This window comes from Vigna unguiculata, chromosome 2 (assembly GCF_037176805.1).
Source record: "Vigna unguiculata cultivar grain cowpea cultivar isolate G323 ecotype 2 chromosome 2, ASM3717680v1, whole genome shotgun sequence".
In the NCBI taxonomy this organism is placed as follows: domain Eukaryota; kingdom Viridiplantae; phylum Streptophyta; class Magnoliopsida; order Fabales; family Fabaceae; genus Vigna; species Vigna unguiculata.
In genome coordinates, this window is record NC_140793.1 from 32,471,549 (window position 1) to 32,490,418 (window position 18,870).

General features: G+C 30.9%; 2 protein-coding genes and 1 non-coding gene across 5 annotated transcripts; 2 read left to right on the forward strand and 1 right to left on the reverse strand.

Moving 5' to 3' along the window:
• The first annotated feature begins 7,533 nt into the window (after nt 1-7,533).
• Nucleotides 7,534-9,663, forward strand: LOC114167386 (transcription factor HHO6-like). The gene is made up of 5 exons (XM_028052472.2): nt 7,534-7,888; nt 7,986-8,158; nt 8,258-8,567; nt 8,830-8,906; nt 9,125-9,663. The coding sequence occupies exons 1-5, from the start codon at nt 7,549-7,551 to the stop codon at nt 9,410-9,412; spliced, it is 1,188 nt and encodes a 395-aa protein (XP_027908273.1). The 5' UTR covers nt 7,534-7,548; the 3' UTR covers nt 9,413-9,663.
• A 1,756-nt stretch (nt 9,664-11,419) lies between these two features.
• Nucleotides 11,420-17,541, forward strand: LOC114167015 (plasma membrane, autoregulation-binding site, misato segment II, myosin-like, tubulin/FtsZ protein). 3 transcript variants are annotated; one of them, XM_028051924.2, is made up of 10 exons: nt 11,420-11,629; nt 11,713-11,793; nt 12,158-12,259; nt 12,603-12,648; nt 13,479-13,554; nt 14,029-14,389; nt 14,883-15,132; nt 15,426-15,668; nt 15,741-15,860; nt 16,924-17,541. In XM_028051924.2, exons 2-10 carry the CDS (start codon nt 11,722-11,724, stop codon nt 17,364-17,366), a joined length of 1,713 nt encoding a protein of 570 aa, XP_027907725.1. In that variant the 5' UTR covers nt 11,420-11,629; nt 11,713-11,721; the 3' UTR covers nt 17,367-17,541. The 3 variants fall into 3 exon arrangements, with proteins under 3 accessions (XP_027907725.1, XP_027907717.1, XP_027907734.1); XM_028051916.2 differs by having other exon boundaries at nt 11,430-11,629; nt 16,921-17,541; XM_028051933.2 differs by having other exon boundaries at nt 11,430-11,629; nt 12,158-12,245; nt 16,921-17,541.
• Nucleotides 17,542-17,706: 165 nt separating this feature from the next.
• On the reverse strand, nt 17,707-17,786 carry TRNAL-UAG (transfer RNA leucine (anticodon UAG)). Its single transcript has one exon. It is a non-coding gene; the product is annotated as a tRNA-Leu (tRNA).
• Between the last annotated feature and the right edge of the window lie 1,084 nt (nt 17,787-18,870).

Sequence of the window (18,870 nt, forward strand, 5' to 3'; positions counted from 1 at the left end):
ATATCAGAAGAAAAAGGAAAGCTGCCATTCTCTTCCTTCTGTTTTCTCCTTACACAACATCAACTCCATCATTCTCCTATCCTTATCTCTAACATTGGATAGCTTTTCACGATTTTAATTTTTACATTTTCAATTAAGGGTTTTGAATTAGTATTTAAAAGATAAATAAACATTACATTTCTTTTGTATGTTTAATATTATAGATATTTTAAATGATTTTCTTTTTCATTTTTGACTTTTTTTTTTTATCAAGTTTTCATATTGACACAAATAATAACGCATATATAATAATTGCGCGTTTGTTTTAGCTTAATTAGATTGAAGTTGAGTTTTGAATAGTATGTGTACCTCCCATGATAATTTTAATCAACACGGATAAGATTGTCTCCTATAAAATATAGAATATCAATTATTTATAAATACACATACACATCATATTTAGAATATTATAAATTGATTATGATTTATAATGTCGTGGATGATTGATCTCATAATTCCTATGAGAGATTTATGGTTTTCAATAACCATTATTATTTTTTAAAAGGAATTAATACCCACCGTTATAAGGTAATGTTTCTTCGGATTATTTTTAAACGTTAAATTTTAATTTGTCATTTCCAAAGTTTAAGATAGTATTGGTTTTTTTATCCTTTACCTAATTTTTAATTATTTTACAGAGTCATCATAAAGGTGGAAATTACAATAACTAGTATGTATTTATCTAAATTATTAAGGATAAAACATGAAACTTCATAACTATTTTATTAAAAACAATAGTACATTTCGTAATGTACGTGCAAAATCCTTAGATGATACTTCGATCACGTGGAGAATTGGCTACAAAAATTAATTTAGAGAAGTGTCAAGAAAACACTCTCTAACACACTCTTTTGAACACATTACTTCTTATTAATAGAAATTTATTAAAAATTACAAAAAATGTGTGAATCTCGCATTTTATTTAGTAAAGATCTTGTAATTTTCTGACTAATTTCTAAGAGATTGATAATACGAGCCGATCTAATATTTTTAGACTTGCTCCATTTACATTTTCAACGCGGATTGAGAAAACTGGTCCATCCCATGTAAGTTTGTGGGCCAGTTCATTTTTTTTAAGAATAAATTCTTATGATATAGTTTTCAATGTTCAACAAATTAGAAAATTTTAAAAAGTTTACAAAATACAAAATTAAGCAAGGACTTTAGAGATTTTGACGATAAATTGATAATTCAACATTTTCATCATATTCGTACTTTGACATACACGATGTATTCTTCAAGTTTTAGCACATTCAAAAATATATAATACTTGTATTTTTCACTCATATAAGGATTCAAAATGTAAATGCAGAAGTCCAAAAGAGATTTTACCAATATACACAAATATAAGTTTTTTTTTTTCCTTTGTTTTTTTATGTGGGTCAACTCTTTCGAATCGCAGACCAGTCTGCGCGGACGACAGGCTATGTGGACCAACGAACTTAATATACCGGTCCCTCCTGCACTTTTTTGGCAGACCAGCCCACAGTCCACCAAGTCAAACCTGCATTGTCCCCCTAGTCTTTAATAAAATATAGCTAATCATAAATGTGTTATAAATAATTTATTTTTAACACTCTTCAAGTTTTTATTAAAAATCATGTTATAGCCCCATTGAAAATAAAAACTAAACAATATATTAAAAATTTAATAAAACTTCTTATTTTAAATTTCTTAATGAATGTTAAATTTTCTTTAGAAAACACTAGAAACACACAGTCTCTTTAACACATTACTTTCCGGAAAATCAAGTATAAACAAAAATTAACTTGTTTTAAATATAATTTAATATCTGCTAGAATCTATACATTTTTTTTTTCATATATCCTTCCAACATCAATAACTTTTGGTTTGCTGAAAAAAAATCAATGTTTTTTTGGAATGCTATTGTTTTTCTTATTAGTTGAAATTGATTGTAAAAATAAAAAAAAAAGTTAAATATGTCTTTGTTCTGCAAATTAAAATTATTTTCTTTTCATTTGGATTAATTTAATTTTTTAACTTCAGATATTTTGACCTAATTTAATTATCAACTTCATATACACGTGTGAATTTAATTATTTTAACAATAATTTATTAAGTTTATTTAACGTTTAATGATTTAATGTTTCAAACATATTCCTCACCTAATATTACAGTGGAAATGCGTCACACGTCACACGATGTAACTAATCTTAACAATGTTATCATGATACATATTGAAACATTAAATAAATTTAAAACTTAACAAGATTTGATTAAAAATCTAAACGCACAAATTTATAAAATTCAAAAATTAAATTATGTCAAAATTTAAAAAAGAAACTAATTTTAATTTTTACTAAAAATTAAAAGTCAACCAAATGTTTCTTTTAAAACAAAAATACAAAATCAACATAGATTCATTAAATGTATACTTAAAAGAGTGTTTTAAATACGCATATTCAATATTTGTCACTTCCAACACTTGCTAGGAAGTAGCACCCATAAAAACAATAACTTACTAAGTGAAAAAGAAAAAAAAAAAAACACTAAAATGTCTTCCATGTTCTAAAGTTATTTTTCATGACTTCAGAGAAAAAGTGAGTTAATTTGAAGTTCAAGTTACCGATTTACACAGACACATTAATATTACTTGCTTCAAACAATATGCTATAAACAGACAAGTCTTTCATGGGAGATAATCTATTTGAGTTAAGAATATTATTCCATGGCAAAACATTACAGTAAAAAAAATAATAATAAAATTGGTGAGTTGTGCAGAGAGGCAGATCCTAGTAGGAATATTTTTTGAAGCAATATTTTGCATGTGAGGAATGATGAGATGCTTAGACGCTGAAACCACAGAATCGAAACTAGAAATGGAATCCCAAGTGTTGGCATCTGACGTTTGATTTGGTGGAGAAAAAATGAAATGGAAAAATGTAGAAGCCACGAATGAATGATAGTAGTGGACGAACAGAACCGCAGAAGAAGAATATCACCGTTCCGAAAAAAGTTATTCCCAGACACGTGTTGTGATCGCGTTGGAGGTGACAACCGTTTGCCAGATTCTCATTTGGAAGATACAGTAAGCACAACAAATGAAGGACCACTTTAGGTTTGGTTCGTTCATTATATCTCTCTCTATGGACAAAGAGACCCAACAAAGCAAATACCCCAATACCCCATCAATCATCATCTCGATAAACATCAAAATATGAAACGTTACAAGAATCTTGCACGTGACACACATATCATGCTGCTTTTTTCATTTTTTATTTTTTATTTTTTATTTTTGGAAATTATTATATTTGTAAAATTGTTTTTTAGGCTTTCGTGTCAATATAGAAATACTTGGTTTCTTATTTCTCCATCTAGTTTTAACTACTTTAAATGTTATTAGAAGGTAATTTATTCCTGTTTATGGTATACAAAACTTTGCACGGGTCCCACCGAATATTTCTAACAAATTTTAATTCAAACAACAAAATAAAGAGCGAGATTTTGGTCATGTAAGTCAACATCCACTCATTAAACATGTTATATCATACCATTAAAATATGCCAAAAAACATAAAGAATCGTATTTTATTTAAGGTCTAAAATCTAGGATAAAGAATGAAAAGGTGGGCTTCAACGGAACTAAGTGACTTTGGTTTAATTTAAACTTGGAGGTAACTAATCTAAAAAAAATGTTCCATATTAATCCATTAACTAATTAATAACGTTTACAATTAAGATTGATAATCATTATTCTAATATACATATACCTATAGTAAATAAATAGCTTTATTTTGAGATATTCTTACCGGTGTTTTATTATAATATAATAGTTATGTTAATAGATTTTGACAATTTCCATTAGGCGGAGCGATGAAATCAAAATAATTTTTACAAGGATTTCATATGTTAATGGAAAGGTATAAAAAAATAATGTTGAGTATTTACTAGGTCTTTTTCTTTTTCGTTAACAGTCTACATTTTAAGTTAATATTCCAATTTCAATTTGGTATAGTTAAAATGCTTTTATATATATATATATATATATATATATATATATATATATATATATATATATATATATATATATATATATATTGCAATGAGACGACGGTTTTGTTTAAATATTTTAGTGAGATTAAGACAAAAATATTAATAAATTACTGTTCACCGGTCATTTCTAAACTATATAAAACTTTTAGACAGTTTAGAAGGTTGTAATAAAGTATTAAGTAAAATAAATATATTTAATATTTTAAAATAATTTTTTTATTACAAATAATAAAATTGATTATGTTAGATTAAAATTTATTTTAATGTTTGAAAGTTTTATTTTTCATTCAAAAGTCATGGATGGTAACAGTATGAACATGTCATATGCGTATAGTTTTTAAAATTATTTTTTAATAAATAATTATTGTAAAATCAGCTAATTATGATGTAGTAAGTTTTGTATTCAGGTTATTATAGTTAATCATCCATGAATGTTACTTCTACATTTATTATACTGAAAAGGGAAATTATATGGCTGAAGAAATTAACTTCGAACTACAATTCAAGCACACTTTTTAAAATCCACTTAAAAATACAATATATTGGTATAAAAAACATTAAGTTAAATATATTAAAAAATAAATATTTTTAATTCGTATAAAAGTATTGAGATTTGATTTGAATTATTTTAAAACTTGTTGTTTACTTTATCTAAAATAAAAAAAAAAACTTGTTATTTTTAATATTATATGACTATAATTAGTTATTAATTTTATCCTATCATTTAACAATTTCAGGTAATGACACCTTTGTCAAGCAATATTGTTTGGCAACCTAACATTTAATTTGAGAATTTTGAATATTCTTTAAAAGGATACATGTCATATGTTAAAATAGTTTTAATTACTTATATAATGTTCCATTTTTTTTATTGTATTTAAAAATTAATTTTATGTTTATTACAATTGAAATTTATAATCACTAATTTACTTCTTTCTTATAGAAAGAGAAAGCGACACTAACAAATGTGACTATTTTTTAAACGATAAGATAAGAAACACGGAGCCATTTTCAATTGTATTAATTACTAAATTTCTTTTCATGAATGAAGAAAAAAAATAATACAGTGATAAAATCCATTAAAAAAACAATTACTTTTTAGTATATATATATATATATATATACAAATTAATAATGAAGAATTATTAAAATTGAAGGTTAATACCAATGAAACCGTTGATCAGTTGAGGCAACATTATCTTATCTTATAGAATATGAAACGTGTGGTTACATTATACAAACACAAAAAAGAAAAGTATAATTATTGGTTTTATAATTTGTTAACATGAAAACAAGAACAACTGGTTGATTGAATGAAGTAAAAAAGGATTTTACATTTGACCAGCCACAAATTTCATTGTCCTCTCATATTTTTCGTGAGATAAATATAACCATCTCTGTAAATTTTTCTATTTTCCTAGACTGAAAAAAGTTATTGCATTACGGTTTTGAATATAAACAAAAAAAAAAACTTCAGTGATTGCTTTTGAAAATTAGTAAATTTTAATTAGTTGTATATTATTAATAAGATCATAAATGACTTTCGTTTAATTGACGCTGTACTATAATAATTTTCTTTTATTTTTTTAGACACGATGTTTTTAAGGGTGATATTAAAAAAAAAAAGTTAAATATGTTTTTGTGTAGTTTCATATTTTTTGTCTCTCAAATTTAAGTGAATTTTGAAATTAGTCATTCTTCAAAACTTTATACCAATTTAGTTATTTATCTTTAAAAATACGCGAATTTAGTATTTCTTACTAATTTTTGTCAAGTTTATTTAATATTTTAAACGTATTTTATGACAATATTTGAGTTAATATTAAAGCGAAAATATGTTAAATAATATAAATAATTCAAATACTATCATGAAATGCACTTGAAATGTCATATAAATTTAAAAAATTTTGGTTAAAGAACTAAATTAATATATTTTTAAAGATGAATAATTAAATTAATCAAAATTTTTGAAAAGTTTTAACTAATTCTAAATTTTACTTGAAAGACCAAAACATATTAAAAGAAAAAATTATAACTTATTGAAGTAAAAACAAATAATTGCATTTTGAATAAGGATAATCCCGTAGAATTTAGATAATTTGGTGATTAGTTTATGAATTTTACTAGTACAAAAGGAATTTGGATCTGGAACGCCATAGAAAATAGAAAATAATCGTCAAACATTAGGTGCGGTAAAAGTAGGAGTGGCGTTATCTAAAATGGACGAACGAAATAATTTAGAAAGAAAATAGAAAATATAATGACGGAAGCGGAAAGACCAGAATACCCCTACCACTTTTGATGAATGTTGCAGATATGTGTCAGGTCAACCATACCTGACTTTTCACACACACCATAACACAACTGTGGTAGCCATCCAAACAAAGAATCTTGGTAAAAAGCATGACACAATTTCACACTGCCAATTAATTAATGATTTTTTCACATTTTCGCCGCGTTAAGTACGGAATCCAAAGATTCCCACACACTATTTTATAAATTATCTTAAAAATCATATAAAATTATTTTTCATTGATAATATATAATATTTAAATTCCAAAGGAAATTTAATACAAGATTTTTTGTTTTTACACTTAAAATTCATGAATTCTAAAAGTTGTGATTTTTAAACTATTATTAGAATTTGTTTGATAGATCATGAATACTTTTTAAATATCTATCAACTTAATATTTTTGTCAGGAACTTGGATCATTGATTACATTAAATGATTTGATAAAACTGACACTATATTTTCACTACAGTTAAAGAATTAATTAAAGAATTTATATTATCACCTCCTTGTATATATATAGAAACAAATTTTGAGAAATACCACAGAGATAACATTCCTAAAAAAACACTTCTTAAAAATGTTATTAAAAACATGTATCAACACATAGAAAACAAGTACTTCCCCCCAAATTCTAATTTTCATAAATTAAAACTTGTCTTTATAGCAAAACATTGAATAGTATTAATTATTTTTGTATATAAATATTGTGTAAACTCTATACCATTTATATGTAGTTGCACAACAATAAAATTATGCTACCTGTATTTTATAATTATTATAATATAAGGTTTATTTTAACATTAATTAAGAAGAAAAAGAACAAACATGTAATTTTTTTTAATTGATTTTATTAAATAATTATATTTGTCAATAAGTACATTGTTATCTTTATTGAGATAAATGATTAACTTGATGACAAAGTAAAAAATAAAAAAAACTAATGTTCCTTTGAAAATTATAAACACAGTCAATTATTTTTTTTAAAGATTAAAACTTCATTCATTGCAGCAAAGGAGAATAAGTTAATAATTTATAAATGAGGGTTGAAAGAAAATGAATAAAAAAAAATTAATATTGGGAGGAGGAGTAAGTAAATGAAGCAGACACGGTGGAGTTACCGAGTGGGACAAAGACGCGACGACCCGAATGCGGGCACCGAATCTTTTTGTCCTGAATCTCAATTTCCCTTTCCTTACATATAAATGAATCTCTATCCTCTTCTTCTTTACATCTTCCTTCGTTATCACCTCAAATCAGGGTATGGTATGGTAGTTTGTGATTTGTGGGAGCATACTGCTCACAGAAAATCACCCAATCCCACTCAGCAACACCCCAGCGCTTTCATGGAGCTCAGCTTGGACTTGAGTTTGGGCTTTGTCCCCAAACCCATTTCCCTCTTCTTCGCCGATGTTTCTGGGAACAGAGACAAGACCGACAAAGTTGCCACGCTCGACGGCTTCGTGCAGAGGTTGGAGGACGAATTGAGGAAAGTTGAGGCCTTCAAACGCGAGCTTCCTCTCTGCATGCTCCTCCTAAACGATGGTGTGTGCTTGTACCTTTTATTGTTGTTATTGTTATCATGTCGTCGCTGTGCATTTCTTTCTTTTTTTTTGTTTCACCACGTTCTCTGGGCATGCAGCTATCGCCAGATTGAAAGAGGAAAAAGTAAAGTGTTCAGTATTGCAAGATCTGCCTACCAGTGAACAGTTTGTGCCACCGAAAACCACTTCTGGGGAAAGCGAAAATGAAAAATGTGAGAAGAAGAATTGGATGAGTTCAGCTCAGCTTTGGAGCACTCAGAAAATCAAATCGGTAATTCTAAGTTAATTTCAAATACTGAAATTTTCTCTGTTGTTAGATACGTAGAATTGAGGCTGGAAGTTTTTTTTTTTTTTTTTTTTTCAATGGCAGAGGAATGAAGAAGGTGATAGGTCTGTGCCAGAGAACCCAATTAATGCGAATTTGTGTGCCCCGAGGAAGGAGGGTTCACAAATTCCGAGTTTTAGTTTGATGGGTCACGCCTCTGAACTGAGTCATAGCAATTCCAAGAGTGTATGTGGAGATACCAGTTCTGGCTCTTCTTTGCTCCGTGTTGAGGTACAGAGCCAGCCCCAACCGCCGCAACACATGCAGCAGAATCCAAGGAAACAGAGGCGGTGCTGGTCACCGGAGCTGCACCGGCGTTTTGTGGATGCCCTTCAACAACTTGGTGGAGCACAAGGTAGGTCTAATTCATTCTTCATGTTATGAATCGGGTGGGAATGGTCCTTTCAAGGTTTTTAAAAAATTGTCTGATTTTGACTGCAATTTCAAGGCTTTTAGGGTGATTGAGATCACAATGTGACTACATCAGTTTGCTTGCAACTTTCAGCAATTTAAAATGTTAAAGAGAATTCCTTGCTTGACCCATCTCAAAATTGAAACTTAGGGTCTTATTCTGTGTGAGATTAATGCGTACCTAATTGGTTTATTTTGTTTTGCAGTGGCCACCCCTAAACAGATTAGAGAACTGATGCAGGTGGAGAGCCTGACAAATGATGAAGTGAAAAGCCATTTACAAGTGAGTGTTTCTTCATTTTCTTTTGGTATTTGATCATGATAATCCACCCATGATTAAACAATATGTATTCCCTTAGATGAATCGCAGTATGAGGAATTAATTAGTCTTTACCGTCTGCTCTAGATCCACATAAAGAGACAATCCATGATTGTTAACTATCACAGCTAGTTATTTTCTGCTTCTTGTCAAGAACTTATGTGGAACTATGGTTTATGCAGAAATACAGGCTTCATGTTAGGAGATTCCCAGTTTCATCAGTTGGGCAAGCTGATAATGGGTCATGGATGGGCCAAGATCAATGTGGGGATAAATCAAAGGGAAACTTGTCACAGTCTGGTTCTCCTCAAGGTCCTCTCACACCTCTCCTTCTAGGAGGAGGAGGTTCTGCTAAGGGTATCTCAAGCCCTGGACGGAACAGTGTGGATGCAGAAGATGAGCAATCAGATTGCAGGAATTGGAAAGGAGGACTCCACCAGCACCTTGAAGCTGATAACCACAGCCTCTAAAATTTTGCAGATAATGAGAATAAAATACACAGACGATGAAGACCTGAGTTTGACAACATAAGAATAATAGATCTAACACATAGAACAATAGGGATCAACTTTATCCTACCATTATTTTAAACTGTTTGGTAGAGAGCCGCTGAGGTTTTTGCAGATTTGTCAGGTTTCTTTTTCTTCTTTAAAACTCGGTATAGTTTATGGAGCTTTAATTTTACTGGGCAATTTTCATAGATCAATCCTCATTCATATTATGTGCTTTGTGGACTGGTTTTTTCATGTTAAGTTTTATGCAAATGGCAGAAAGGTTTATTTCAGGATATGTTGAACACGGGCACAAGATTATGTGCTTGCTTTTCGCATCATTAACAATAAAGTGTTAAACCAGTGTTGATCGCATGAGAATATTGATGGACACACTTGCCCGATCTTAAGTAGACGTGCTTTTCAGCATTTGGCTGGATCTTATTAAGGTTGACATAAAGTGTCAGGATTTTTCCAACACCGTATCAGTTGTCTATATTCAATGATAGCTTTTTCATACATCCAACTCAGTTAGTGGTATTCTTTCAGCCATCTTATTCTCGCTTAAAATTGTCCCTCACAAACGTGCGTACGTTAAATCTTCACCGTCAATTTCTATTTTCCTTTTGCTTGCTTTTTTCTTCGTATCGTACTATCGCGTATCAACAGATTTTCTTCAGATTGATAGGCTGAACAAGACTCTTTTTTGGGTAAGAATAGCTGCGGTTCTTCTTTCATCAGCATCTGTCCTCATATGTAGCTTTAAAAAATGATACTTCCATCATACCAGATTTGAGAACAATCTCTAATATGCATCATTGATCTGCTTTGTTTACTGAAGAAAAAAATTCCATCTGCTTCGTTGCAGAATCAACCAGAGCCTTTAATTTTCACTACACAGAATCTAACACAACAGAACACACCAAATGCCAAGAGAGGAGGGAATATATTATTTTCATAATACCTTCTGATAATGAAAAAGTATTTTACTACTCTTTAATTCAAAGTTTTAGTTATTAGTAAATGCGTACGTACTTAAATATATTTTTATTCCTTCAATTGAGGTAATGTTTTTTCCTGCAATTAAAGTTTTTTATTTTTTTGTCTTTATAAACTTTTGACAATTCGTTTTATAATCCCGGAGTTAGACAAGAAAACAAGAATAATCAGAGCTATTTATTAGTATGGAAAATTTATATATTTGTTTCTATTAATGACTTTGGTTTATTTATTTAAACCAGGAGAAACATATAAGAAAGGTTATGCAACATCCCATAATTATTTATATACTCAATTTATTTAAATGGATATCATAAAATATAAATACACATAAAAATTAAATATAAAATAAATAAATAAAAATAAAAAAAATTCCTCAAAGTTTTCAACTCTAAAATCGATGCAATAAATTTGCTACAATTTGTTTCTGATTAACAAAACCTCAAAGAACTGAAAAGGGATTAAAGTTTATGGTAAGAAATGGGAGGAAGAATGAGGAAAAAAGAGTAAAAGGAGATGTTGAAAATAATATTTTTGTGATCTTTGGAAAAAAGAGGGGGTGTTCTTCTTACCTTTAAAGGTTCCCTACATGTGATATTTCCACCCAACCCTAAAGTCCAAATAAAAAAGCATACCCCATACCTCTAAATAATTTCACACATTCAATTAATTTCATAAAAAACACCCAATCTTTACTGTTCAATGTTTTAGTGGAAGAGGGAATAAACATGGGGTGAATGAATGGAAAATAATTAATATTTTTTTTAATATATTTTAATAGTGCTTTAATTTATTATTTTAAAAATTACAAGGTTTAATCCATTTATGAAATTATTTTGTTTTTCATTCATATATATTTAGAATAACTGTCTACCCTTTCCTTTTTTGAACCAAAATATTTGATGGATAATGTTAAACATTTTCTTTTTGTCCATTTAAAATGATCTTTTGAACACCCTGGTGGATTTGGGTCTAATGCGTTTTGTTGCTGAACTGATTAGGTTGCGGGTCATAACCCAATCCATAAAATCACCCATTTAGGATATCCGACCCGAGTCGAAAAGGAAAACCAAATTCTTCCGCCGCCCGCGGAGGAGAGTAGCCATTTTCATTTTTCTGACACTTAATTAAAAACTGTAACCCAAACGCAAGAAATTAACCTTTGCCGCCAAAATCAATTGCTGAGCTTAACCCAAGGTACGTTTCTCACTTTGCTAAATTTTGTAATAAACTGCTTTTGAGTTTTTAGCTATTAACTAACGCGATTCTGTGAGTGGCAGTAAGCGAAAATGAAAGAAATCGTGACTGTCCAGGTTGGCGATTTCGCAAACTTCGTTGGTTCTCACTTCTGGAACTTTCAGGTTTTGATGCCTATTCGCTCTTTTTAAGAAATTTCAGAATATATTTACTTCTACACATTTTGCTTCGTTTATTGACTTTAATTTCTCTGCCGTGAGTGTAGAAAACATTGCACTCTCAGTCAATTAAAAATAAATTACCGAAAATAATATGGTTTGTAATGATTAGACGACAGTGTTAAAATTCTGTGTGCTATCGTTGCATGTATTGTTTAGTCGTGTTTATTTATTAATTTGCTAAACCTTCTCTCTTTGTTCTTACATTTTCTTTCGGGTTAAGTTGATAATCTATAACTGAAGTACTGTTGATTGAACATGTTCATTTCTAGTCATGCATGCAATTTTTCATTTGTGTTCAAATTGTTAGGATGAGTTGCTCGGGCTGGCTGGGGATCCCTCTGCTGATTCAGTGTTCAAGAATCAGGATCTTAACATGGACGTGCTTTATCGTACTGGTGAGACACAGCAGGTGCAATTTTCTGTTGTCGAAGTAGCATTTTCTAAAATAAATATCTAGTATGTGATTAGAACTGTATGTTGTAGAAGATAGAATGGGATGTTGTATTTGGAACTTTTGTCGATGTGCTGCTATCTAGCGCTTCCATTGCATGTGCCATTTCCATATTACATGTTGAACCGGTAAATTAAGTGTAGGTAAATTTGATTGGATTACTATTAACTGATATTCTTATATTCTAGTTGGCATAATTTTAGAAGTGAAAGTGGAAAATGGGGTAAGATGACCCAAATCTGTAGACTGGAAACATTAGATTTTTTTCTTACGTTGACATTATTTTCTATTGTATGTGCAGGGCATTCCTTCGTATACTCCTCGCTTGGTTTCAATAAACTTGAGAGGTATTAAATTTATAAGTATTAAATAGTTGAGGAAAATATCATTGTTGTTTCTTTTTGCCCTTTTTGTTAGGATCTGTTTGCTGACATCAATGTTTATTGAATTGATGTTGCTATATGACAGCGAAGAATCCAATCCATGGTTGGTCTTACATTAAACTGAATTCGGAGAAAAATACTGATTAAATAAGAAACTAGTATGTTGTAGGACCAATGTACTGGGTATAAACACGCTGTAACATGGTTAAAGTTTACAACTTGCTTTGTTTGTGAATCTGAGGAACAGCAAGAAAGACATAAAAAGGTTTGGGAGCATATTTTTAAAAGCTGAAAACAACTCATTCTCATTATATGAATAATAATTTACCGTACTTATGAAGTTATGAGTGCATGATTTTTAATATAGCTTGGGAAGTTATGAATAAAGAATATAAAATACCCTAGATATATATGTTGGAAGTAATAGTACATATTCAAGATTGTGGATTTCTTCGTTGAGGTCAATTCATTAATTCTCACATATTTAAACTTTTTAGGCCACATTCCAGCCTTTCCTTTCTTTCCTTAAAGAGCTGAGGAAAGCACCGTATCTTGCCTATGCGGTGTTTCCTTCTTTTACTTCATTTTTTATTTCAATATCCTTGCTACTTTTATTTATTGTGTGTTACCTTTGTCTTCTTTTAATCTCATGATGTTGGAATGTCTTAATGTAAACTTATTTTAGGCTAAGATTAATTGTATACTTTCTTGTCCGTTTAGTTTTCTCTTGGTTTAAGCACAATTTGTCCCCATCCCACTTGTTATCTATTCTTAGGATTTTTCATTATTTTCAGGATCCCTTGGATCTATGAATTCACATGGTACACTGTATACGGAAGTTGCTTCCACATCACGAGATGTTGTCACCTGGTGAGAGCTTTTAGTCTGTACTTTTATAATGATGCGTGAAGAAGGTTCTGCTGTGTGCGTCTTCTCTGTTACTAGCTTGTTTTAGTGAAATGCAGTGGATTCATTGCTTTTGTTTTGTAAATATTAGCAACTTGGAAATATCATGTAAGGTCAGTTTGGAATATCTTTTACATATGAAATACTTGAAAACTGTAAGGGAAAGGGCAGTTATTTTTTACCAAGAAACATACAAGAAAACACTGATTCAAAATTGAAAATTTCTTCATGAATAATCTGCTAACATTCTAATGTTCTATTTACATGTATTTTCTATTCTTGGTGTTAAGCGTAACTTTAAGCTTTCTAGGATTGAAATGAAAATTTCAAATTGTTTTGCATGCTACTTTTTATTGGACATGAAACTTTATGTTATATCTATCATTGTGGTTTAAATTTATATCCAAATGCACTGAATGCCCATACACCAATGTGCAGGACTGGTAGAGTTTCCACTCAAGCCTCTGAACCTTTAAAAAGAAATTTGTTCCTTCAAAGACTTTATGAAGAAGAGGAAAAGCCGAATATAAATGAGATACCTGGTTCAAATAATGATTCCCAGAATGAGTACGAGGATAAGGATGTAGTTGAGTGCCTTGAAAATGGTGTAAAGTTTTGGACAGACTACTCAAAAGTACATTATCACCCCCGGAGTCTTTATGAATTAGATGGAGTTTGGGCAAACATTGAGGAGTTTAACAATTATGGAATTGGAAGGGACTCCTTTACTTGGGCTGCCCAAGGGGAAGAAATCAGTGACAGGCTTCGCTTTTTTGTTGAAGAGTGTGACCATATACAGGTAACGACTTTTTCACTTTTCCAATCTTGTAGTTGGATTAGTGGGTTACTTCTGATGTATAACTTTAACCGTTGTTGTGAGATAATGAACGGAGACAATATCCAGTGCCAATGGATTTTCAATAAGTTTTCAATTTTTAGTCCGTTTGTATTCTCAAATTTCATTTTTCGTGTGGGCCTTTATATATGAGAAAGCATTGCATATGCCTTGAAATGAGTAGTTTAGTTCAGTAATATAAACTTTATACTAGAACTACAGAAATCTTGATTCTCTAAAATTCTTACTTAACATAATAGTTTTGCAATTAACAAAGCTACTTTTTGACTAGATATCGTGCCTTTTTCTTTTTCAACTTTATAAAATGGTAAGAGATTTTCGGATTGATTATATCTATAACTTCAAACATAAAGCCTTTGTCCATTAAGTTCTAGAAGAAAATTAATTTTTGTTTGGTGTGCCTCTTACAATCTTTAAATTTTGGCAATTTGGACAGGGATTTCAATTTATAGTTGATGACTCTGGAGGTTTCTCTGCTATCGCCGCTGAATTTTTAGAGAACATTGTAGACGAGTATACTAACATTCCTGTCTTACTGTATGCTGTCCAAGGTTCTGGTTCACACACAAATCTTCAGAGTAGGAAGCGTACAGTCTCAGAGGTTCTTCATGATTCTATATCATTTTCAAGATTGTCAACATACAGTAAACTTATTGTACCTGTTGGTCTGCCCTCCTTAAGTAAAAGTACGTCAAATAAAATTTATTATATTAGACAGCACAATAGTCAATAGCCTTCCTTTGATAATAGGCAGCAAGTATTGGTGTTTGACTTGCTAATACTTTACTAATTTGAACGGCTGGATATCATTGATGGCATGGAATTTTGTTGTAATATTGATAAAATGCTTCTTGGCATTGTTAAATGTATTTCTGGTTGCTGGCAGATGCACGAATTATAGATTCCAATTCTCTCATTCAGTTTTACCAAATCTTCTTTTGATGCCTTTGTATGTCCGATTTTTCTCCTATTTTCATAGGTAAAGCTTCAAGATTCCTCCACATTGAAGATGCAAAGCATTTCCACTCAAGTGCAATTTATGCGGCAGCATTACACTCCATTAGTCTACCTTTTCGAATGGTTCCAGTTGGGCCTACTGCAGATGCTTGTTCTATTTCTGGTGCTGTGGATATTCATGGAGTTGTACAAATGTTATCAGGACAAGGAAGGCAGAATATGGTGTCAGTTCTTGATGTTGCCATGCCTGCACCAGCCTTAACTGGTAAATGTGAATAATTTTTTGGGCTAATCTCCATATGAGATGTATTTGATTGGTCTTACTCTTGAAATTCAGGGGGGCAGAATGACCTGTCTCTGTTAGAGGTTTTACAGCCATTGACCCCACAAATAGCCGATGATGTTGAAGACATGCTGGCTATTGAACACATGACAGTCCATGGAGCTCTTGCATCAGGTATTGGCTACAGAGATTTATCCATTAATGTTTTCTTCATGTTTGTTCTACTTGTCTTGTCCCAGCAGTCCAAGTTGCTTGCTACCATGTGTAACTAGGAGGTCACAGGTTTGATTCTTTGAAGTTAACTTCTTGCAAATGCAAGATAAGCTGCATATGCTAGATTCATAACGGGTCTGATCTTTCCCTGGACCCTGCCATGAGTCTTCAAGCACCTGGTTGCCCTTTATGTTGCACCTGTCTTGGTCTTCCAATCTTAATCCCACAGTATTCTTCACTTCAATGTTTTGGCCCACAAGCCCTATCAAATAAGTATATTGTTTTAATTTAGTGCATATTTTCTAAATTTGAACTTTGCCGTTTTGTTTAAGCTTATCATGAAAACGAAAGATTTTAAGGTATCTATCTTTTATGGGCCAGTGAATCATTCGAGGCAGCAAAACATGTCTCTACCCAAATACACATACACACAACCACACAAATACATTTTTGAGGATATGTAAAAGAACTCAAACAGGGTCTACACACGCACGCACATACAAATATATTTTTTGGGGATGTGCAAATGAACAGAAATAGGGGTTTGAAATGAAGACAACTACCAGATTTCTATGATGAAAGTTTAATGATACCATTGATTATATCTACTAGTTCTGAATGAACTAGGTGATAAATTACCATATAGTTTTCTGCTGTAGCAAGCATAGCGTACCAAGTGATATTTGGTCCTCGGTTTGTGCTCTTTTATGAATCCACTATTCAATTTTTTATTATGGAACTTTGTAAAGTTAGATTGACACAGATTCATCATTATGCAATACTTCTGTTTAATTAGACAGATAAGCTCACTTTTTGTTGTAAATAAAGTATCTTAGTTAGGTACTCAACCGTAGGTAAGTTTGTTACTTTAGTTAAGTTATTGGATGAAATAATTTTAAAAAAATGCATGTTGCTTATCGACATGCTTTACCTTTAGCCTATTTTTCTATTCTGTTGCTTTGTTAAGTTCTCTCCTTTGCATGATTGTTTGTCTTAACCCTTCACTGTTTTGGTTCTATAGAAGGTCATCGCGCTTCAGTTACTGAGGTCAAGGATAAAGTTGATGGTGCTTTTAGATGTGCCAGTACAAGGCCAATGTTCTGCCATCTATCTGTTGCACTTTGTCCCTTGCCTATCCCCTTGCCTTTTCCATCAATATTTGGGAACAATGTAGGCAAGCAAGGTGAATTAATAGGTGGTCAAACTATTAATTCATCACCGAAAGGATCCCTTGAGGTACATTCCGTTCCCATGGCCGCCAGATTACGTTCCAGCAGTGTTGTATTACCACTCCTAGAGAATAAACTGCAAAATCTTCAGCGTTTTGGAATTCAACGAGGAGCAGCTGGGTCAGAGTTACTTAGAAGTTGGGGCTTTGGCATGGAAGAATTGGTGGAAATGGAAGAAATGTTGTCTAAAATGGCGGCGACATTACGTCCTCCTCAGTTGACTTCAGATTCAGATTAGAATATATAGGTTGTTCTTCACAAAAGAAGAATCGGGTAACATTTGTTAAGCTATTTGTTGATAGTAACAAATTTGCACTGTGATGTGTCTGACTTTTCATGCCTGCTTGCAGCTCTCACCACCCTTGTCTTCCCTTTTACCATAGAGTATTTAATGTTGTTTTTCTTGTCTTTAATTTGGCCTAAAAGAATGTGTTGCGGGGGAAATGGGCAAATTGTAGTAAAAATATACTTAATAGTGGAATGTTAGAGCATTAAGAAAGGGAAATGTTAGCATTTGACTGAGGTTTCTGGTAGAAAAAGTGGAATAGGCTTTCTGGAATGATTGAGACTCAAAAAAATGACAGCTGTGGGATTTGAACCCACGCCCTTTCGGACCAGAGCCTAAATCTGGCGCCTTAGACCACTCGGCCAAACTGTCTTTAGATGTTAATAATTGGTGTCTTTAGATGTTAATAATTGGGCTCACAAATTTACACAAATGAAAATAAATTAACTAATGCGTTGGCCTGGTATAATTAAGTCAGTAGGGAAAAGGTGTGTAAACAGTAATAGCCTAATATTTATTTTTAGCGAGGGTTGGGTTTTTATTCCTTTTAGGGGCTTTAATTTCACACGATTAATCTTTTGGCACTTTCCATTTCGAAATGCGTATAAAATTCTCCAAGAAATTAATAGGGGCAATGTGCTGGGAAAATCTTCTTTTTTTTTTTCCTTCATTTTTTCGAGGAGGGCAGCGGGGCGGAGACGGAACGATGAAGAAGGTTTGTGCTCCCTGAATAGTGTTTTTTTTTTTTTAAATATATATATTTATTATAATTTTCTTTTTCATATGATTAATGACTTCTTGAAGTATATAATTTATAGCTTTAGCATTTAATTTTTCTTACTGATTTTAAATATACTTAAATAAATATTGAATGTAATGATGAGATAGTTGTATTTTTTTTTTCTATTTACACTTTAATGGTTTTTTTCTTTTGAAAATTATTAGTTTAAAGATTAAATGAATAAACTGACTTTATTGACACTCTTTTTATATTGATTTAAAAAAAAGAAAAACTATTTATCAATTTACTACTAAAAAACAAACTTATAAACACTATACAAGAATTTGATATAATAAACTCAGTCATGTGAATAAATATTTTTCCATTCCTTTGCTTTATTTAGGTTAAGTCTTCCATAAATTTGGATATATTTAATTGAATTTCTATTAATTTTTCTTTATCTATTGAGTTGTTCATATTTTGAGTTTCTTTTATTTAATTTTTTTTAACTAGATGATATGACTATTTTCTTGTCCCGATATCTTGTTTACCTATTTATAAAAAATGTGAGATTTTGTAGTTATAAAAGATGATATTGTTGTTAATATAGAATCTTAGGTAATTTTTATCACTTTTATTCAAAATGTGTTGGATAGTAAAATTCTTTGCTTAAATTGTGGAAAGATACTTTATGTCAGTTAATAAAACTAGACTCTTTAGTTTAGAAAAGAGATA

What these genes read in the sequence shown, in the direction of transcription:
- LOC114167386 (XM_028052472.2), top strand. Translation starts at nt 7,549, where the DNA reads ATGAATCTCTATCCTCTTCTTCTTTACATCTTCCTTCGTTATCACCTC. An exon ending in GCACTCAGAAAATCAAATCG is followed by an intron (nt 8,159 to 8,257) that starts GTAATTCTAAGT and finishes TTTCAATGGCAG; the next exon opens with AGGAATGAAGAAGGTGATAG. An exon ending in AAGTGAAAAGCCATTTACAA is followed by an intron (nt 8,907 to 9,124) that starts GTGAGTGTTTCT and finishes TGGTTTATGCAG; the next exon opens with AAATACAGGCTTCATGTTAG.
- LOC114167015 (XM_028051916.2), top strand. Translation starts at nt 11,722, where the DNA reads ATGAAAGAAATCGTGACTGTCCAGGTTGGCGATTTCGCAAACTTCGTT. An exon ending in CTCACTTCTGGAACTTTCAG is followed by an intron (nt 11,794 to 12,157) that starts GTTTTGATGCCT and finishes TCAAATTGTTAG; the next exon opens with GATGAGTTGCTCGGGCTGGC. An exon ending in CCATGGAGCTCTTGCATCAG is followed by an intron (nt 15,861 to 16,920) that starts GTATTGGCTACA and finishes TTGGTTCTATAG; the next exon opens with AAGGTCATCGCGCTTCAGTT.